This window comes from Tiliqua scincoides, chromosome 9 (assembly GCF_035046505.1).
Source record: "Tiliqua scincoides isolate rTilSci1 chromosome 9, rTilSci1.hap2, whole genome shotgun sequence".
Lineage (NCBI taxonomy): Eukaryota > Metazoa > Chordata > Lepidosauria > Squamata > Scincidae > Tiliqua > Tiliqua scincoides.
In genome coordinates, this window is record NC_089829.1 from 1,431,489 (window position 1) to 1,452,874 (window position 21,386).

Below are 21,386 nucleotides of genomic sequence, written 5' to 3' on the forward strand. Positions count from 1 at the left end.
AGGGGGTTGACTGTACGTGGAGGAGGAGAGGCTCATAAGTTTCACTTAGCCAGGACCCCATGTGCCTCGGAGTACCAGATGCTGGAGAGATGCACAGGGGACAGCTGATGTCTCTTCATTCCCTGTTGAGGGCTTCCCAGAGGTGTCCAGTTGGCCACTGGGTGGCACGGAAGCTGGACTACACAAGTCCCAGGTCTAACCCAGCAGAGCTGTTGTTATGGCATCCATTAGTCCAGCGTACTTGTGAATACGGAACTTGGAGCACAGACGCCACAAGAGCCACCATCCAAACAGCTCTCCTCCACCAGCTTAAACCTTTATCAGTGCTTTGGTCTCACCCCCAAACGCACGATTCGTCTAAACGGAGAAAATATCAGAGCACTTCCAGCCAGATTCCCCAACACGGAGAGAAAGCCCAGAAGGTTCTCTTCTAGCAAGAGGCAGGTGTGCCTCCTACGGGTATCTTCATGCTTCAGAATTTACACCAACTCTGCCCCTCGCAGATGGAAGTGGCAGATTACAGCACTGCCTGCCTCTGCCTGGGAGATACAGCCTCTCCTCTCCCCAACCCCTCTGCTAACATTGTGCTTCACCTCCCCCCACCACACACACTTTAATTAAAAACCATAAACAGCTTATCAGAAGCTAATTAATAAAAGCCATTCGCTGCCAAGTGGAGTTCAGAAGCACTGGGTAAACATCCGTTCGCAGCCCTGGAACAGAGGGCAGGCAACAAGTCACAGATTAGGGTGTAGAAGGGGATGTGAAGGAGGAGGGAGCCAGGTGGTCCTCAAACAGAGGCACTAAACATGACACAGCAGAAGACAAGCCGGTGCAGAAACTGCCTCCACCCCACCCTGGACAGAGGCAGTTCTGGGCAGCAGGCCTGCCGGGCCGTATGTGCTCAGAGAGCATGTGGCTGTCCAACCGTCTGGAGCAGTGGTTCTCAAACTTTTAGCACCGGGACCCACTTTTCAGAATGAGGATCTGTCAGGTCCCACCAGAAGTGGGTCATGACCGGAAGTGACATCATCGAGCAGGAAGAGTTTTAACAATCCTAGGCTTCAGTCCTACCCACACTTACCAAGGAGTCAGTTCCAATGACGATCATTGTTAAAAGTATATACATATTAGCTTGTTAAAAGTACAGATCTGCAACATTTTCCCAAATGCAGTCACATCCCATGGTAGCATCAAGTCTATTAAAAATAAAATATTGAAATGAATGGGGACCCACCTGAAATTGGCTCATGACCAACCTAGTGGGTCCTGACCCACAGTTTGAGAAACACTGGTTTAGAACACTGAATGTACATCATGCACATTCTCTCAGCAGTCTGCAGCTGAGAGCCCTGCAAGGTAGGTCAATATCGTAATTGCCATGTTGCCGGAACCAGACAGTCACTTCAGCTCTCAGCACAGCAGATCAAGACCCCTTTTGACAAGGTGGCACAGGAATGCATTTCTTGCAAGTCAGAACCTCCAGCCATTTGGCTCAGGACTGTCAGCACTGATGAACTGCTGATGCTGCCAGTCTAAGGCCTCAGAGAGGGGTCTTCTACAGCTGTACCCAGAGACCGAACCGGGAGCCTGCAGGTGTCACCAAGCCATGTCCTCTTTCTGACTGCACCTTAACTCCTCTTTTAGTGAGAATGAACACAAAATGAATTTGGGAAGGGCTGGTAAACAGAAGCAAATCTTTCTGTAACTAGAATGTAAGGGAAGTATCTGTCTGTCTGTCTGTCTCACACACACACACAGAGCTCAGGTGATATTGGCCCAAGTTTGCAAAATCCAACTACACCCCACAAAACTGAGTTGAACAAACCCAAGCACGGGCCCTTCATTCATGAAAAATGCAACCCAGGAAGGGGAGTGAAAACGTGTTTGACAGACTTCACTGGCAGTCAAGCAGTGGCCGTCCGTGTCACCAGAGAGAACTGACAGCCAATCAATAGGAAATTACAGAGCTTTCCAATGGGGGTTTTGTCTCGGGACCCAGACCTGGATTCCAGGCACTGCATTTTTAAAGGCAATTAGCATAAAGTGTTCTTTGAGGGACAGTGGTGAGGGAAAGAGACTACGATAGGAAGCTGGTTCTTCTCCCCGTCACACCCACAGGAAATTAAAATAGATTTTAAATTAATTAAAGGCACTTGGATACAAAGTGTAGATGAAACCTTCCCCATGAGAGCAGCCTCAGGAAGTGACAAGAGCACAAACCTATTTTGTTTGTTGCGCTTCTGGGTTGGGGGTTTTGTGGACGCTTTTTCTCCTGGGAGTCCCAGAATGGCAGTCGATGCATAGAAGTTGGTATATGGAGGACAGAACTGAAGATACTTGGGGCAGGGAGAAGTGGGGACTGTCTGCCCCTGAGCTTATACTCCTTTTGCAGTATTTCTCACTGTGCCTGCTACTGGGTTTGGACCCTTGTGGCACAGGGTTGGGATTTACAGGGTGAATCAGTCCAGGATGCACAGTCGAGTAAGCACAGGGTCTCATCGTTGCCTTCAAATGCCATCAATAATACTTCCAGGAGGTATTTGTGTAGGTTTGGGATTCCTTTTCTTTTTAAAGCATCCCCTCCAAAACAACAGTTTGAAACTGGAAGTTGAGGGGAGAGGAATATTTTGAAATAACCACCTCCAGATTTCAGAACTGTGCAAAGAGCAACTATATCAGAACACCAGTGCAAGGGAGGGCACCAGGATGCAGGTCTCTTGTTATCTGGTGTGCTCCCTGGGGCATTTGGTGGGCCGCTGTGAGATACAGGAAGCTGGACTAGATGGGCCTATGGCCTGATCCAGTGGGGCTGTTCTTATGTTCTTCTGTTAAGGGGCTGTTGCAACACTCACGGTCAGTTTAGGTCCAAAGTGTATAAAACAAGGAAGTTCCGTAGTGGGAACTCCCGATGTCTCCTCCCCCAGCAAGCATGGAATATAATCTGGGCAAGAACAGGTGGAGGTAACCCTTTGACTCCACACTGATTCCAGTTACCTTCCACGCTTGTTTTTCAGAAAAAAGTTGTTGCGAGTTCCAGTGATGCCTCTTGTCTGGTTTCTCCTTCATTAGGTTCGCCAGTGATTCTCAAACTGTGGGTTGGGGCCCACAACGTCGGTCGTGAGCCAATTTCAGGTGGGTCTCCATTCATTTCAATCTTTTATATATTAGACTTGTTGCTACAAGGTTATGTGACAGCATTTGGGAAAATATTACAGACCTCTGCGTTTAACAATACTGCGTATATTATTTTAACAGTGATAGTAAATGGGACTTACTCCTGGATAAGTGTGGGTAGGACTGCAGCCTAGGATTGCTAAAAAATTTCCTGCTTGATGATGTCACTTCTGGTCATGACATCACTTCCAGTGGGTCTTGACAGATTCTCATTCCAAAAAGTGGGTCCTGGTGCTAAATGGGTGAGAACCACTGAGGTATGCTGAAGGACTCCCAAGACCTCTGGGAGAAAAGCACCTCTTTGCCCTGCCCTCCCACTTCCAGACGCATGGCGCAGGAACAGCACTAGGGCTTGGAGTCAGGGTCCGTCTTCCCACACATTCACAGGTGCTTACCGGTGCTCCTGGCATAAGCAGCCACTGTGCCATTCTGTAGGCCAGCGAACAGGTAATTGGGGCTGTGTTTCAAACAGAGGACTGGCTGCAGGCCGGGGCTCTTGCTGGTCAACAGACACTGCATTCCCGTGTCCACGCTTCCATAAACCAGGATGCTGAGGGGAAAAATATGCGCAGGGGACACACAGTTGAGGGCGCTTGGAGAAAGAAGAGTATGGCAGCTAACTTGCTAAAAACTAGAACAGAATGAGTGACCCCTAGTGGGCGATTGGGGAGCTGCTGGAAGCTTTGTCTGGTCCGTCCGTCCCCTGGAATAAATGTCTATAGCCCTATCAGCAAGAAGAGGTGGATCCCTGCCCCGAGTGGCTCACAGTCTGGCTCTAGGGAGACCACAAAGGAAGAGGGGGAGCAGTTTCACCAGGGGAAAGACTGACCCCTACTTTACAGCTACGACACTTAACAACTGCTCATGACCTTTGTAATTGGGGCTGGGGGAGGGTCTTGGAATTCAGGTTCTCAAAACTCAGGCCTTTGGCACCTTGCTTCCAGCAAGCCTGTCTCAAGCCTGACAGACTAGACCTGGAGGCTGAAGGGTGACCCCTCCAGGCTGCGCTTTTGGCTCACTGCCAAGGGCCAGCCCCTGCTTTGAGGAGTCTTATACAGCCTCAGAGCCAGACTGAAATCCAGCCATTTGCTTCTTGTGTGAGGATGATGCAGAAGCCCCTGGACTGCTGCCTCCAACCTTAAGTGAAGCCTGGTCTTACTCTTCCCCCCCCCCATCTCTAATTCTCTTGTACTGCTCCAGAACTCTGACGGCATGGGCTGATATCGTCCAGATCCAGGAGCCCACTCACTAAAGCCTGGTTGCTTTTTGCACCCCAACCCACTGCAATCACGGCCCCCAGCTCCTCACCTGCCATCCTGTAGCCCGAGGCAGATGGAAGGCTGCGCTGGCAAAGCTTGGTCAGCATCTGCCTGCAAATTCTCAGCTCTCTCTGGAATGTATTCCATGCAGAGCACTTGGGAGGACACCGGGAAGGACTTCACGGTGCGAGGCACTGAGCGGTTGAGAGAAAAGACTTCCACTTGGCCACCGGCTCCTTCCTGGCCTCCCCCGACCTGCGGGACCAAGAGGGACAAGTTCGCCATTTCATCTTAAAATATCTCTGTCCTGCTCTGCAGGGCTCACAACCACCCAAGGCAGCCAATGACACCCACCCCAATCCTTCTGCATGCCATCAGTGGTGTGCCAACATCGTTTAGAACCCGAAGCCCATAAGTTTTTGGCAAACCCCCATGACTAAAGTTTCAGTAATAGTTATGACCTGAAATGAAGGGCCAGAGAAGAAGTGCTGACAGCGAACACTTCCTTTGATTCCATTTGGAATATATACACTAACTTTGTATGTTTATATTTATATACAACTTTGTAACTTGGTATATAAAATCATACCAATCAACATGCTTCTTTTGCACAGCTGCAGTCAGGATCACCCCTTTGCTGCCACCATGTTGGGGTGGCCTCTCAGACACTCCAGTGCCACCTGGCACCCAGGGCCGGGGGCAGCCTCCCTCTTCATATGCCACTTAGCAGCATGTATCCAAACCAAATTCAAAGTGTCTTGAGCTGCTCATCGAGCCACTCCTTGCAAGCCAAGGAGTTCAAAAAAGGCTGGTGAACCCAGATCAAAACCGTGCCCAGATTTTTAATGGGTCAGCTCCCTGGTTACTACTTCTTGCAATTACTAACTATGTATCATGGCAGTACAAACTCACCCAAAGATATCCTTGTGGTAGGGAAGTGCTGACAGCGGAGAAACCCAGCAATGAAGAATGGACCGGGCTGTGCAAGGCGGCACCAAGCTGAGCAAGGAATTAAAAAGGAGAAGTCACAAATGGAAACCACCAAGGAGGAGGGAGACTTCGCTCTGCTAAAGGGAACAGGCTGGCGAATGAAAAACCCGAAATCAAAGGAGATTCAATCCACTGAACTTCCTGGGCAGAAATTCCCCTGAAATGAAAAGAAGCTGCACAAGTTCATTGTTCCGCACAGCACATGTCCATCTTCTCCTTTCCTCGCTGAATCTCTCTGCCTCCATTTGTCTTCAGCCCTCAGTTTGTCCTACCTTCTCCCACTCTCTTTTTTCTCCTCTTAAGCAGGAGGAAAGAAAGCCCAGAATCAGAAAAATGAAACCTTGAAAAGGAGGACAAAATTTCGGGATTGCCACTGAATGGCAAAATGGAGAAGTACAGAAGAGGGCCACTAAAAGGGTCAGAAAGCAACAACATTTGGGGATTTTGAATTAGGGAAAGGGCAGCTAAAGCAAGGACAGGACTGAGGCTTCCAAAATGAATGCATGTGGGGCAGAGAGTGGCGGGCAAGCATTCTCGCTCACAGCACTGGAACCAGGCTGGGGGATACCGGAAAATGGACTGGCAGAAGGGGCTTCTTCACACAGCAGTGCATCGTTTGTCTGGGGAATTCATGGTCACAAAAGGTGGGGGTGGCTGCTAAAGTGGATGGGACAAATTCCTGTAAGGAGTGGTACTCCAGGCAAGGTCACCTTCGCGTAGCTAATCTCTCAGAATGACTGGCTATAGTCACAGAAGGCAAAACCTATCAATGACTATCAGTTCAAGCTCAGAAGCAGTCTTCCCAGATACATCTGCTTGGTCTCTGTGAGAGCACTGGACATTGTGACCAGACTGTGGTCTTTGGTCTGATGCTGTGAGACCTCACCATTGTCCTAGGACTGGTGAAACAGATGTGCTGCTAACACTGTGGTTTTGCCTTAGGTAGGAGAAGAGACTCACACTCCCATATGGATCACGCTGTTGCCTGGAGAGGTGAGAGAGATGGGGGTCAAGATGACCAAGGACGTTCCAGAGCATTCTGTGCCACCCCCAAGGGAATGCATCTCTCTTTCACTGGGGGTAAAGCAGAGGTAAGCCTTTGAAGGCAGAAGACACAAGACAACAAAGCTGTTCCAGACCCTCTGGGGAAAGCAGAAGGGAGGAAAGGACATTTTGGAGTCAAAGAAACTTTGTAGATTAATCGTAATGTAGCAGTACAGAAGGCCTCCTCTTCCAGCTGTTTTATTATCCTTTTGGGGGGGCGAGGGGGAGAAATCAACCACAGGATCATCAAAAGAGCAAAAATCTGCAGCCGGACTGATGAAGAAAGCACCAGAGCTTTGGCAAAAAGAGAAAAACTCTGCCATCCCCAAAGGAAACCGTGGCGCCATTTGGTCTAATTAGACAGAACGGCAGCCGGGCCTTTGGAAGGGGACGTGCACCAGGCTCTGTCGATGACGGCGTGAGAGCTGTCCCGCTGGAACTGGAGGGGGATGAGCAGGACACAGCCGGTGGCCTAAAAACTCTGCTCCTGTCACTGCCACTAATTGGAGTCTTGAAAAAAGAGGAAGATGACATTCAAAAGTCCTCTGAAGAAGAGGAGAGCCGAGTTAGTTAGGGGAGGGGATTCACTGGAGATTTAAAGGAATGGGATGGCTTGTGGGGGGCAGTGTGGCTTCAGGGGAGTTCTAGGGGGTCCTGTTCTCAGAGAGAGCAAATGAGCACCAAGTGAGCTGTGTGCCTACTCAAGGATTTAGACCAGGCATCTCTAGAGACACATGTAGGGGTTCTCCCAACACCTGGCTTTTCCAATTAGCTTTTTTGGGGGGGGGTTGCAGTGCTATGAAGTCTGGTTCAGTAATGGATTTTGGCTTCATGGATGCTGCTTACAGTTGTATTATCTTATTTGATGTTTCTTGTTTTACTGAAACAAACACTGAAAAACAGATTCTGAAAAACTGTTTCAAGGAGAGAAACACACTTGGAAAAGAGTCAGAAAAACACCAGCGCTGGGGAGAAGCCCCGAGAAGCAGAAGGCTGCAATGAGAGCCAATCCAGCAGTTAAACTCCCCTCTCCCCAGTCACTTTATCTCAGCCTCACCTACCTCACAGAGTGTTGTGAGGACAACAGGAGGGGAGCAGCTGTGTCCACTGCCCTGAGCTCTTTGGGAAAAGGGCAGTATAAAAATGTGAAAAATAAAAATAATCAGCTGCCAGGTCACAGCCATGGCTTATGCGAAGGGTTCAAAGGGGAAACACCAACCATTTCTACTGAGAAAGTAGCATTGATTTCTGCAGCTGGAGAACCGACAAGTGACGTCTCCTTTCCACCAGCTCCGTTTGCCTGGAGTGCTGGGGCACTCCTGAGTCATCAACTGCAGACCAGCCTGTTAATTGTGGCCCAGGGAGAACCACGCTGGCTGTTCGTCTCCTTGGGCCCACTGGGGTGGATATTATTAGTGAGAAAGTGATGTGGAGAGTGAGGGTCAAGCACCAGTAGGCATAATCCAGGCAAAAGCAGACGGATGAGGACCAAAGCCTGGCTGCAGAAGTTCCAGTCAAGATGCAAACATCAGAACCATGCAGGTCTGTACTCTTGGCTGCTGGCAAACTTGTTGGTGCTCCAGTACAGGGCACTGTGCTTTTCCCTGGGTGAGCGGAGCTGCTGCTTAGTTGCAGGAGACACACAGGAGGTCCCGGGGTGCCAGTTAACAGGCATCTCCACAGTTAACAGACTTCTCAGGAAGTGGAGCTGGGAAAGGGACCCCTCTTTGCCCAAGGCCTCAGAATGCCACTACTGGTCGACTGAAGACAAGCAGAACAGACTAGGTGGACAGTTAGCCCAATGGGTACAGCACTACAAAAGGTTCCACATCAGACAGCCCAGCCTCTTCAGTTAAAAGGGGCTTTGATAGCAGGTGCTGGGAAAGACCCCTGTTCAAGTCCTCAGATAGGTACTGCTAGGTGGCCCAGCAAGCTGATGGAGAACAGGTCAGCTCAGTGCCACACATACTCTGCATGCAGAAGGCTCCAGCTTCAACCTCCAGGGAAAAGCAGCAGAAGACGGAGAAAGGTTTCTCCCCCAGCCCTCGGAGAGCTGCTGTCAGTCAATCGGTCTGAGCAGGGTGGGTGGGGCTGATGGTCCGATTCTGCACCAGACAGAAGGAGAATGACCAGCCAAAGGGCCCCATGGATCAAACAGCAGAGCACATCTTCTGTTGTACACAGGTTCACAACTTCCCACTTCCATCCCCAAACAGCTCCTACCTGACCTGCCTGTCACCAGCAATGATTAGACTAGGAAACACTGAGAAAACACTGATTTCTTACCTGCAAGTCAAGAGCCTTGGAGGAAAAAGCAGGGAGGCGGCAGACCAAGATAGGGCACCAGGCTCTGCTCTTCTTGTCCTCTTCAGGGCACAGCCAGCCCGGCTGGTTTTCCTCCCCTGCAGCAAAGGAAAAGTTGAAAGAGCCTCCAACATAGCTTGGAAATGAAAGGTCAGAGTTCCACCACTATTGTGGACTCAACTGGTCTCTGACAAGTTGCTCTGATAACACTTCTCATGGCACCAAGCTGGACCAACAATTTTGCAGTTGGCTGCAAGGAAGGAACCTACAGAGGGGCACTCCAAGAACATGCTGTGGGCTTTAGGAGAAACTGACACTGAAGACTTTCTGCACAAGCCGGTTTGTACACAAATCTGATACGCTCTTGGCTGTACACCCAGGATACACCCAATCCTGTCCAACTTTCCAGCGCCAATGCAGCCCCCAGGAAAGACCTCTGTGACTGCCCTCCCACTGCAGGATGCAATGCATGCCCCATTGGCATGACTGCATCGGTGCTGGAAAGTTGGATAGAACTGTGCCCATGATTGGCATTCCTCCTAGGCAGTGCCCGTAAGAATTCTGCACTCTGGCCAAAAATGCCACCATTGACAGTCATGCCAAGCAAACAAAGCAATAATGATTTACTTTATTAATTCTCCTCCACATTAGCAGTTTAATAACACATCTTATTTTTAAGTGGCGGCTGCAGTTATTTTTCCACAGGCGCTTCAGATTAAAATAGGCCAACAAACTGCTTAAAAAATACAAGAGAATCAAACCCTCACTGCCTGAGGGAAGACGGGAATTCAAATAAGATTTCAAATGAATTTCCCCCTCTCTCTTGCGCTTTTTTTAAAGAGAAGAGAGAAAAGCTTTCTTGCTGCAGCAGCGGCTGGACTTAAATAGAAAAGAGAGATAAGAAGGAACAGAAGCATCTTCGGGGAGCTCCGAGTGAGCAGGCAGGGAAGTCAGCAGTACCCAGAATCATTTGCCGCTCTCTTTCCTCCGGTTAATGAAGAGATTAAAGGGCAGGAACGGCTCAGAACAGAATACTTGGAACAGTGACATTGTGGGGTTATTCGTTTGGGGCTGTTTCCCCGCCGCCATCCCCCCCCTCACTCATAAACTTCCAGAGGGGACTCGCTCCATTTAAGACAGTTAATGGAGAGCTTTCGTCCTCTTAGCAGTTGAAAGGAGCCAACCTCAGCCAGGAACGGGGATAGCTAATGAGCTTCTCTGAAACAGCAACTGTTTTTCCCACCTCCCCTCTTCACAACAGGAGGTGATGCAGAGACGTCCGTCCCTGGCCCTGGGAAAAGCCTTGGCTGGCCCTAATAGAGCTGTTCTTTGCACAGGTCCCAGGAATAAGAACATACGAACAGCCCCATTGGATCAGGCCATAGGCCCATCTAGTCCAGCTTCCTGTATGTCACAGCGGCCCACCAAATGCCCCAGGGAGCACACCAGATAACAAGAGACCTCATCCTGGTGCCCGCCCTTGCATCTGGCATTCTGACATAACCCATTTCTACAATCAGGAGGTTGCACACACACATCATGGCTTGTAACCCGTAATGGATTTTTCCTCCAGAAACTTGTCCAATCCCCTTTTAAAGGCATCCAGGCCAGACGCCATCACCACATCCTGTGGCAAGGAGTTCCACAGACCAACCACACGCTGAGTAAAGAAATATTTTCTTTTGTCTGTTCTAACTCTCCCAACACTCAATTTTAGTGGATGTACATGAGTGTAACATGAGTGTTTTACATGAGTGTAAAGAGCATCTCCCTATCCACTGTCCATCCCCTGCATAATTTTGTATGTCTCAATCATGCCCTCCCTCAGGCGTCTCTTTTCTAGGCTGAAGAGGCCCAAATGCTGTAGCCTTTCCTCATAAGGAAGGTGCCCCAGCCCCGTAATCATCTTAGTCGCTCTCTTTTGCACCTTCTCCATTTCCACTATGTCTTTTTTGAGATGCTAGTGATGGGCCTTACTCACGGAGGGCAATTTTGGCCAAATGGAGGTAGTTCACCCAGGAGATTTTGCTGAGAGGGTTGGGGGTGATGAAGACCACCATGACACTGATGGGACGGCCAGACCTGTGTTGGAGAACAAGCAAGAAAACAGAATGTCAGGTCATTTGGTTCCTTCTCTCCCAGGTCTGTCTCCATCTAAGACTAGCCCACCTGCCTGCTTTAAGAGGAAAGGCAAGCCATTTGAGTCCCTTTTCCATCAACCATGACTGTCCCCCTCCCAAGATCTGTCTTGCACAGTAACCATTTAACCCGGCTATTGCACAACCTCATTATGCAGTGGGAGGAAAGCTCTAGCTCCTGAGATTGTTTGTTCTCCTCTCTTCCCTCCTTGTGTCCCATTTTTTCTAAAAATCTGTAGTTTTCAACTTAATAGACACGATACAGGAAACAGCCTTGAGTTTCTGGCAGAAGGGGGGCAAGCAGACGGCACCAATCAGAACACACTCAACTTCTTTGAGGTCAACACATTCAAATTCTAGTCACTGTTAAAAATCTCTCAGGAGGAGAAAATACAATTGTTAAGCCTTTCTAGTCCCTGTAACTGAAAATCATGAAAGAGCTGAGCTGCAAGCTCTAATTGATTAATTGGCATGATTAATCTGCTACAATTATAATCACAACCCCCCACCCAAATTAATTAGCAAGGTCGCAAAGCAGCAAATTCTGGAAGGGCCTGCACATATGTAGGCTGTTATGTTCTGGATGTGATAACGCATTTGTTTTTAAGCTGGATCTCCCCTCTTGCTTTCCATTCAAAGTCAGTCATTTCACCTGGTCAGTAAACAGTGGTTTAGTCAAAAACACTCAGCTGAAATCAAAGAACTGTGCACCTTTTAAACAGGCATTTTTTAAAAGTCGCACACAGCTTGAAATTCTTTATTTGGGGAGGCCATTTTGGTTCAGGCACAATACGAAACTAGAAAATGCATTCTAGATTCCGAAATCGATAAATTATTATTTATTACATCTCTGAGGGTGCAATCCTCTTATGTCAGTGCTTTCCAGCAATGCAGCTCTGAGGTAAAGGATCAAGCATTTCCTTACTTTGAGGAGGCCTCCGTGAGTGACACCCAACTGCAGGATTCAGCACACGTCCCATTGGCACCACTATGCCAGTGCTGGAAAGCACTGACAGAAGGGGTTAGGATTGTGCCCTGAGTGAATGTGTTATACGACAGTTTGATTGTATGATTGTTGTATAAGTGTTTTACGTCCATGTCTTGGAGTGCATTGAAATTTCGCTGTACTTAAACAATGACAATAAGGTATACTACTACTACTATTACAAAATATAAAGCATGTTAAAAATAGGGACTTCCTTCTTTTTCAGTTTGCTATTTTGGTTATTCAGCGGTAACAAAATGTGCAATTAAACTTTTTATTGGGATACCAAAATGGCAGCTGCTGTTCAGATTTTGCACGGGCCCACTACAATGGTGAAAACCGACAAACAGCTGGACCAAAGAATTATTTTGAAGTTGGCCAAGAACCTTTTGCAAACCTAAACTCTCCTACGGCAGGCCCACCACTTGCATGAAGAGCCTGGAAAATTCACCACCTCCCACCTTTAAACACCAGACACCGCTGTAAGGGACCAGGCCAAGCAGGACTCCTGTGAGATGGGCTACCGATTCAGCTTCTCTTGAGTGATCTCATCCTAGGACAGGAGCCTGCCCAGAGTGCAAGTTCATCACACTCAGAACCTGTGCCAAGCGCCTAGTGCTTTTTAAACTACGAAGCCATACTTGTCTGGCTTTCCAGGAAGCAGCAGGCGGAGCCGGCACTTGTTGGCAGAATGTATCTCCTCCTCCTTCACCCTCATCAGCCTCTGCAGGGCCAAGCACCAGTCCTGAGCTACCGTCATGTTCAGGTTCTAGGAGAGAGAGAGAAGGAGGAATTGCATCAGGTCCTTTCGCAGAGGGAGAGTGATCTACTGCAAGACAAAGCTCATCAGTTGAGCAAGAGTTCTCTGCTGCTTTGGAGCCGAGTCACAAGGCAGGCCAGCAACTGAGCTGTGCCCGTTGGCCGAATGTCACAGATCAGTTTTCACGTTCAGATTTGCACCCCACTTTTCTATAAACATGTAATCAAATGCGGCTATCAGAGACCAACGATGCGTAAGTGATGAACTAACAGTAATATACAAATATCTATGAGACGCTTCTATAATATCTATAAGAAGCTATAGAAGAAAATACCAATAAGAAGCTTCAGGGTCAGCCCCCCTGCCTCACACACTGCGAGCTCCAGATCTGGTACTTCCAGCTAAAAGGGCCAGGCAAGCTGCTGCTGAGAAAGACCCTCCATGCTGGACCTCAAGAAGACCAAGTCACCTGTCAGAATCCACCATTCTGGACCAGGCAGTCTGAGGTGGATTCACAGGTTGTTGAACAATTCAGAAGGCACCAGAAGACTCCAGCACCTCCCTTGCCAACCCATTCGCTTGAGAAAGCTTCCCAAAGACTTGCAAGAGGCTTCCCTTGTTTTCCACTGTGTGTGAAGCTACAACATTGGTAGGCAGCCTGGGCAGCAAAGAATCAGAATTACGTTAGCAAGAGCTACAAGCTCTCATCAGAAGCACCTTGCAGCAAGTAGAACCAATCCAATCGAGGTGCCAGTCAGCCCTGTGCCAGTCAGACCCAAGTCTTTCTCCCTTTCCCCAGCACTCCTCCAGTCTCACAGGGCCACCAGGTGAGGGAAGGCCCGCCAGAAGGATGCTTGGGCTCCTGCAGGAATGGGACTCACCTGGTATGTACCATGCAGGGTGCTGATGAGCAGTGTTATCTGCTCTACCACAGCCAAATCTTTCTGTAAGTCTTGAAGTTCCTGGAAGAGACGAGGTGGGCCCAGGTAGACTTTATCTGAAGGACAGAAGAGAGAAGCGGTTGGCAGCAAACCTTTCTGGCCTTGGCTAGAGACAGATGATGTTGGCTTCAAACGTGTGCCGATATAGAGTTCATCTTTGCCCTGCTGCGCACACTCACCTACACAACAGGGCCTCTGCTTTACATGCAGGATGTCCCTCCACCCAGGTTCAATCCCTGGCAGAATCTCCAGTTAGGGCTGGGAAAGACCCTCCTGTCTTTCCCAGGCAGGCAGACCCTCTGCCTGCCTGGGACCCTCTGACAAGGACCCTCTGACAGGCAGGCAGGCAGACAAAGACAGGCAGAGTCTTCGTCAGGCTCTGACAAAGACCCTCTGACAGGCAGAACCACTGCCAGTCAGTGCACAGGAAATCCAGAGCTCAGTGGCCTAATTCCTAAACAAACCATCTTCTCCAACACGCAGCTTTCCTGTCGTACTTCACCGACTCCCCACAAAAAAGCATAGAGGCTTTTGTGAGGAGCTCCAGAAGGATCTCTCCAAACTGGCAGAATGGGCAGCAAAATGGCAGATGCGCTTCAATGTAAGTAAGTGTAAAGTCATGCACACTGGGGCAAAAAATCAAAACTTCACATATAGGCTGATGGGTTCTGAGCTGTCTGTGACAGATCAGGAGAGAGATCTTGGGGTGGTGGTGGACAGGTCGATAAAAGTGTCGACCCAATGTGCGGCGGCAGTGAAGAAGGCCAATTCTATGCTTGGGATCATTAGAAAAGGTTCTGAGAACAAAACAGCTAATATTATAATGCCGTTGTACAAATCTATGGTAAGGCCACACCTGGAGTATTGTGTCCAGTTCTGGTCGCCACATCTCAAAAAGGATATAGTGGAAATGGAAAGGGTGCAAAAGAGAGCGACTAAGATGATTGCTGGGCTGGGGTACCTTCCTTATGAGGAAAGGCTATGGCATTTGGACCTCTTCAGCTTAGAAAAGAGACGCCTGAGGGGGGACACGACTGAGACATACAAAATTATGCATGGGAAGGATAAATTGGATAGAGAGATGCTCTTTACACTCTCACGTAACACCAGAACCAGGGGACATCCACTAAAATTGAGTGTTGGGAGAGTTAGGACAGACAAAAGAAAATATTTCTTTACTCAGTGTGTGGTTGGTCTGTGGAACTCCTTGCCACAGGATGTGGTGATGGCGTCTGGTCTGGATGCCTTTAAAAGGGGATTGACAAGTTTCTGGAGGAAAAATCCATTATGGGTTACAAGCCATGATGTGCATGTGCAACCTCCTGATTTTAGAAATGGGCTATGTCAGAATGCCAGATGCAAGGGAAGGCACCAGGATGAGGTCTCTTGTTATCTGGTGTGCTCCCTGGGGCATTTGGTGGGCTGCTGTGAGATACAGGAAGCTGGACTAGATGGGCCTATGGCCTGATCCAGTGGGGCTGTTCTTATGTTCTTATGAGGAAGTTGCAAAGCATTTATAAATTTTCTGATGTGTGAGCTCATCTAACTGACAACAGCCTGGCTGATCATACCTGAACCTTTCACAGCCTCAAAGCAAAAACCAAAGTGGGAATGTGTCAAGACTTGATAGCACACAGAAGTCTCCAAAAATGTCACATTTAGGGTTGAGCCAAGCAAAGTTACCAGGAGTGTTAATTGGAACTGTATACATCACAACTTGAGCCCCCGTTTCATTCAATGAGGCAAATTTGCCTTGCCAGCTCTGATAAGCTGTTAATTAACTTAAGACCAATATTTGCCTTCTTCTCGCTAACTGCTCTGTTTGACCAGAGACAATATCAGGCAAAGAAATAATTAGGAACACCTCGAGAAGTGGTACTTTTTCCATACTGCCTACATGCATATTGGAAGCTGCTGCTTTGTAGAATCAGACTTTTGGTCCACTCAGGCCAGTAATATTGCCTCTGACTGCCAGCGACGCTCCAGGGTCTCAGGGAGAGAGGGGCCTTTCCCAGCCCTACCTGCCAGGGATGGAGCCTGGAGCCTTTTGCATGCATCGCAGGGGACTCAATACTTGGGACTCCTGAAATGGTGGCCTGATCAAAATTGAAATATTCAGCCATCAAGGAGCACGCTGCTTTATCTGTCTATTTGATTTCTACCCTGCCTTTCTCTCTCAAAGGATTCCCAAGGTGGTTTACAAAAAACAACACAAAACAGCACTCCTGACTGTTGCTTCTGCTGCCTCTGGGTGAGCATATCCTCCTTTCCAAATGGGACTTCACAATCACACAACTCCAAATACTCAGAAGATAGGCAATGCTGAAAATAGACAACGCTGGAAATACAGAGCAGGCAGACTTCTGCACAGAGGCAATGATAGCACTAATTGATGGACTCCGCTGCGTGCAGCCAGACACCCTGGGGCACAGACCACCTCCCTGAGCTGCCAAGGAAGGTAAAAGGCAGGATCAGTGAGAAGGAGGAGAGCGCTACGACTTCTGGCTGGGTTTTTTTAATGACATCAATAGGTGAGAACATTCAGGTGATGGGAGCTCATGGCAGGAGATGTGCCTGGATACTTAGAGATCTTCTTTGAGCATTTTGAAAGATAGAACCATCAGGGCTTACAGAAGGTGAGACACAAGTAAGAGAGGTGAGCAGATCACAATGACTTGGGTTTCTGAAAAATGTAGAACCTGAAGGCACTTGGGGGGGGGGACCACACAGAGAGGATTAGTGGCATCCAGGTGTTTCTTAGGGTGCAATCCTAACCAACTTTCTAGCACCAAGGGAACAGAATGCAGCTCCAAGGTAAGGGAACAAACTTTCCCTTACTTTGAGGAGGCCTCCGCGAGTGCCACTCAACAGCAGGATGCAGCACATACCCCATTGGCACAACTCTGTCAGTGCTAGAAAGTTGGTTGGGATTTGGGCCTTAGTTTTAAAAGCCTGCTGAATTCAAAAATCCAGGTTGCCAGATGTTACAGTCACGGTCTGGCCACCACCTTCGGATATGGCTGACCTTCTCCATTGTGTGACATGATTCATACATCTTTGTGAAAGGCAAACAGTAAGCATGTGATCTGTGTGGCTGTGCATGAGAGAGAGAGAGAGAGAGAAACAGCAGTTTGCAAGAGAGAGTGGAGAGTTGGCTGAAGGTACCTTGAGGCTGCAGGCCCATCTCTCTCTGGGAATCGGACGAGAGGAGGTGGTGGAACTGCTGCTTTGAAGGAGTACCTGAGGTTTGCCTCCACTTATGTTCTGCTCGGGGATTTGCCAACAAAGTAAATGTTACAACAAGACACTGTTCATTCTGCCCCTTCCCTCAGATGTGCGGCCCATGTTCACTTGGAGATGGCAAAACTGCCTGGCAGCAAGGCTCCTTCTCATAAGCCCTGAGCGCTGGGATGGCACTATCCCCGTGACAACTAGGCCCCCAGTGCTCCTTCTGCCAAAGGAAACCACACCCAACTACCCTGGAACTTCTCACCAGCCAGGAAGTGGGAAGCACAGGAGCAACGAGGGGTTGGAAAGTGATGTGGAAATGGCACCAGAGGCAACCCTTGTCCATCGCCACAGTGGCTGGCAAGACCAAACTGGCTGGTAAGTAGGGGTGGGTGGGTAGGAAGGACCCACTCACTGTGCGAGGCCTGGCTAGTCGGCATGTGCTTCTTGGAGCCGACGTTCTGCACAACGGTGCTGTCCTTGTCACACGCACTGCTCTCCTGCCCAACTTCCACCACTTGCACCTGTGGGAGGGCTGCATTCCACTTCACAATGTACTTCGGGCCCAGAGGGACAAGGCTGCCAATCTCCAGCTGACCCCTGCAAGAACCAAAGACACAACCCAAGGTTAGCACAAAATGTGAAAGAGACCACCACCACCACCAAGCCCTATCGCCAGCAGAACAGAACACCACAGCAAGACTGGCACACAGCTAAGCTGCAGCACCCAAAATGCTTCCATGCTGGGATTTTTCGATAGCACTTCAAAAAGTAGCAGCAGGTACTTCAAGTGAACATCTGCCCTGGAGGCAGAGAGGACCAAAATGGTCCAGGGGCGGCAGCAACAAAACTGTCCCCCTATTGCCCTGTGGCACTGTTGACAGAAAATCTTAGACACTTGGGGAACACCTGAAATATTTGCCATTTTCAGACTGGCAATGTCTGGAAGTAATCACAAGTCAGGCTGGGTTCAGACACATCATGCAGGGCTAACATATCAAGTGCATGGAAGGCCTTCCTTGGATGGCAGAGGCAAGAGTCCTCAGCTACGAAGCCCCTGGGCCAGTTGCATTGCTTGGCCTGCCCTTCCTCAAAGGGTTACTGCAGGGATCAAGTGGGGTAACCTGCTACCTGGGCCAGGTGGGGAGAGCAACAGTACCTCCAGCTCATCCCTGCGTCACTTCCAGCAGCTGCTTAGAAACACTGGTTTCTCCTGCACCTTTTGAGACAGACGGGGCCCAGCAGGTCGTCCCTGGCAGCATCTCCAGCCTGCAAAGTCTCTCACCTGAAGTCCTGGGAGTCGCTGCCTGCCAGCGTAGGCAAGACTAAGCAAGACAGAACCAGGTGTTGGGCAGCTTTATATGTCCCAGGATAAGCCCAAACATAACTGTGCCGTTCTTCTGGGCATGCTGATGAGGGCAGGGAGGAAAGGTCTCCCCACTCCAAGCCACCACTTGGCTCCTTGGGCACACTGCAGAGTGTGATGGGGTAGTGGGAGAGAACAACCAAAAGCCTCCCTACTCCTTGAGCAGCACTGCTGCCGCCGCCACTGGACAAGCAAAAGGCTTGGGGAGGGCATCATATTCTGACTGGACTGCCACTGAAAATGATCCAAGTTCCTCTTCTTAGGGCAGGGAATCTCAGGCTCTTTCTAAGTAAATCCAAGAGCAGCAGGAAAGAGCACTCCTGTTTCCAACAAAAGCCCTTCACGTGCCATAAACATTGTGTGGGGAAGCCCACACCACATCATTGTTGCACTGCCACAGCCTCTGGGTGTTACAGGATCACACAAGGCACCAGACGTGTTACAGCAGCTCAGAGCTGGCGCCCAGCCCCCAAACTGAACAGGCAGAAGCAACTGCACACCCAGCATGACCCAACACCATGCTCCAGAATCTCTCACATTGCTGTCCTGCCCCCAAGAAAGCAGAGCAGACACCACACCGCACACCCTCTGCCTACCTGGCATTCACTGGCCTGCAAAAAGAAAAATATCGAAAGAGGGTCATTATGAACTCCAGGAGCCCCCAGGAAAGCTGAGCTCACACCTGCTCCCACAACTGAATCTCCTGCTGATGCTCCCCAGCAACCAGCATTCCAAGGTCTCTGTACAGGGAAGCTCCATCTTGCTCTAATGGCTCATAGTCCTCTGAAAAAGTGAAGAGACCCTGTTGGATCAAAGCAAGGTAGTCCATCTCAGCCACTACAGGACCACCAGATGTTCTGGGGAAGCTCACAAGTGAAACTCTTCAGCTGTGATGACACACCAAGTATACAGAGGTATACTGCCTCTGTACATGGAGGTTTCATTTGGTCATTACAGCTAACTGCCACTGTCAGGCAGGTTCATGGCAGGGAGGGTCTCTTGCACTGCCCAAAGCTGGGGGAATTTCCCTCCTCCCAGTTGCAGAGCCAGTTTGACTGTGACTTCCCCCAGTTTAGCATCACATACAAACATTCTGGAGTTGCTAGAAAAATTCCCTACTCCTTACAGCAGGAGATAGCAACAACAGTGTCTGCCACTAATACCCGAAGTGGGGGGAAGGAACAAGAAAAGGAGCTAATTTGGGTCCTTCAGATCAGATGTGCAGAGACTGTGTGGCACACCCAAGGAATGCAGAAGTCACTGAGCTCTATTCCACTGTTGCACCAGAGGCCTGGTCTCTTTCAGATCCCTCTTCCAACACAGAATGACACATCACGTTGCTATGGACGCACTTGAAATTGATGTTGGCGCACACCAGCATGTCATTCAAGAGGAACACCTTGCGCTCCTTCGACTTGATGAGTTGGCCCCGGTCGCCATAAACAGTCTCCGTCAGGGTCTCACAAAGCAATAGCCGTCGCTGGCCTGAATTCAACAGCTACAAGAAAGGCAGAGAGAAGGAGAGCAAAAAAAATACAGTAAATACACAGAGAGAGAGAGAGAGAGAGAGAGAGAGAGAGAGAGAGAGAGAGAGAGAGAGAGAGAGAGAGAGAGAGAGAATAGTGGATGGGAGTTTAGGTGCTGCTCACAACTGCAAACGCCCCTTGAGGTAAGTGTCCTGGGGCTACAATGCTGACCTGCAACAAGTGGATTGTTGAAGACTGTGGATTGCCTTTTCTCAAACTGCCTTTAGGAAAGTTTGGTCAGACCAGTAGAGACAATGGTGATTTTGGAAGAGGAGGTGGGTGAAGGTTGAGAGGAAGAGGACGAACAATCAGAAAAAGACTGAGGCAAAGAGGAGGCAGTAGGAGAAAGCAATGAGAGAGAAATGGATAAGAACGGGTTGAGGAGCAGGCTCCAGCCTATGGAGGGGCAGGAAATGGGGCGTTTCCACGCTTTTAAGTTAGAAAGTTGGAGTTTCAAAGTCCCAGATCCAAAGGTTCTGATGGCACAGATAACCATGACACAGAATGGTTCTCATTCCAAAAACTGGACAGGGGAATTCAGGCAATTCAACTTCAGGTAGACATAAACAGGCTCTCAGTTAGGTACGCCTGATGCCCACAATTTGTGCTGCTCTGAGAATTCCTTTCCTCTGAAGCATGAGGCGGGCTGCAGATCTGCCAGTAATAGTTAACACAGTCCGTAATGAGGGTAACACAAAATGAGAGGAGCACAGCTCAAAAGTGCTGCCAGGAGCAGAGGAGCCACCCAAGGATGTGCTCAGAGCCAGTCTGTGTTAGGAATGGGCAGCAAACACTAGAGATATCCTGGGTAAGCCATCTCCAGAGAAGACTTCTCTGAGAAGGGAAGCGGCCTGGGTACCTTATTGAGGCTGCTTCGGTCACTAACACTCCTGGTGAGCTGCTGGATCTCAGCCATCTGGTCGGCCAGCCGCTTCTGCTCGTTCAGTTTCTCTGCCAAGGTCTCCAGTTCTGTGAGGGCCAGCTGGAGCGAGAGCCGGTCCTTGTGGCCTTTCGGGGTGTTCTTCAGCATGTCCTGGAGTGCCCAAAGGAACAAGAGCAAGCAGGGACTGTTCAGCGCATGGAATTACAAGCCAGGAACCAGCATGCGGCATCTGTGTTGCCATGGGCCCGATTCCACCCCCTCCATGCTCTCAACACACCACATCGAGCAAACTAGCCCATCAATTCTGTCCCTTCCCTGCTCCAGGGGAGTGGGGGGGGGGAGGTAGAACTCAGCACCGGGACCTTCTGCTACAACAGAAGCACTCAGGCACTGCCTTTGAACTAGAAGAAGTGTCAGGCTCAGCAGAAGGCAAACCAAGACATTTGCCTAAGCACCAGCCTGCCCCATCCCCAAATGCAGTTGAATGACAGATAGGGGAGTGGATGCAAATGGATGGAAGGGGTAGAGAAGGTAAATCTAGATTGTGTCCCTACGTACATAAGGGTGGGGAGGGGGCTTGTCACTTCATTTCCTTGGCTGGGGGCTTCAGGAGAACATATGCCGGTGAAATAATGGGCAGGAGGTCTGGTCTAGAGGGTAGAGCCTCCGTTAGCCCGAAGGTAACATCAGAAGGTCGCCGGTTCGAGGGCACCGGCAGCTCCCTGAACGGCTGAGAATGGCAAGACCTTGAAGCAGCTGACAAGCCCAGCCGAGCGATTCCGCCT

The 21,386-nt window shown here is 49.5% G+C and overlaps 1 protein-coding gene across 22 annotated transcripts in view; it reads right to left on the reverse strand.

The window, feature by feature from the left end:
- Positions 1–21,386, reverse strand: part of ARHGEF10L (Rho guanine nucleotide exchange factor 10 like) — a 100,214-nt gene that overhangs the window by 25,609 nt on the left and 53,219 nt on the right. For 14 of the 22 annotated variants that reach the window (XM_066637842.1, XM_066637836.1, XM_066637857.1 and 11 more), the window contains 12 exons: positions 20,578–20,751; positions 19,545–19,690; positions 18,789–18,803; positions 17,242–17,426; positions 16,764–16,862; positions 13,539–13,654; positions 12,539–12,666; positions 10,756–10,856; positions 8,757–8,872; positions 5,349–5,435; positions 4,486–4,691; positions 3,573–3,727 (listed from right to left, as the gene is read on the reverse strand). In XM_066637842.1, coding sequence (XP_066493939.1) covers positions 3,573–3,727; positions 4,486–4,691; positions 5,349–5,435; positions 8,757–8,872; positions 10,756–10,856; positions 12,539–12,666; positions 13,539–13,654; positions 16,764–16,862; positions 17,242–17,426; positions 18,789–18,803; positions 19,545–19,690; positions 20,578–20,751 — 1,528 coding nt within the window. The remainder of the gene's footprint in view (positions 1–3,572; positions 3,728–4,485; positions 4,692–5,348; positions 5,436–8,756; positions 8,873–10,755; positions 10,857–12,538; positions 12,667–13,538; positions 13,655–16,763; positions 16,863–17,241; positions 17,427–18,788; positions 18,804–19,544; positions 19,691–20,577; positions 20,752–21,386) is intronic. The other 8 variants (XM_066637854.1, XM_066637852.1, XM_066637850.1 and 5 more) reach the window with 3 other exon arrangements.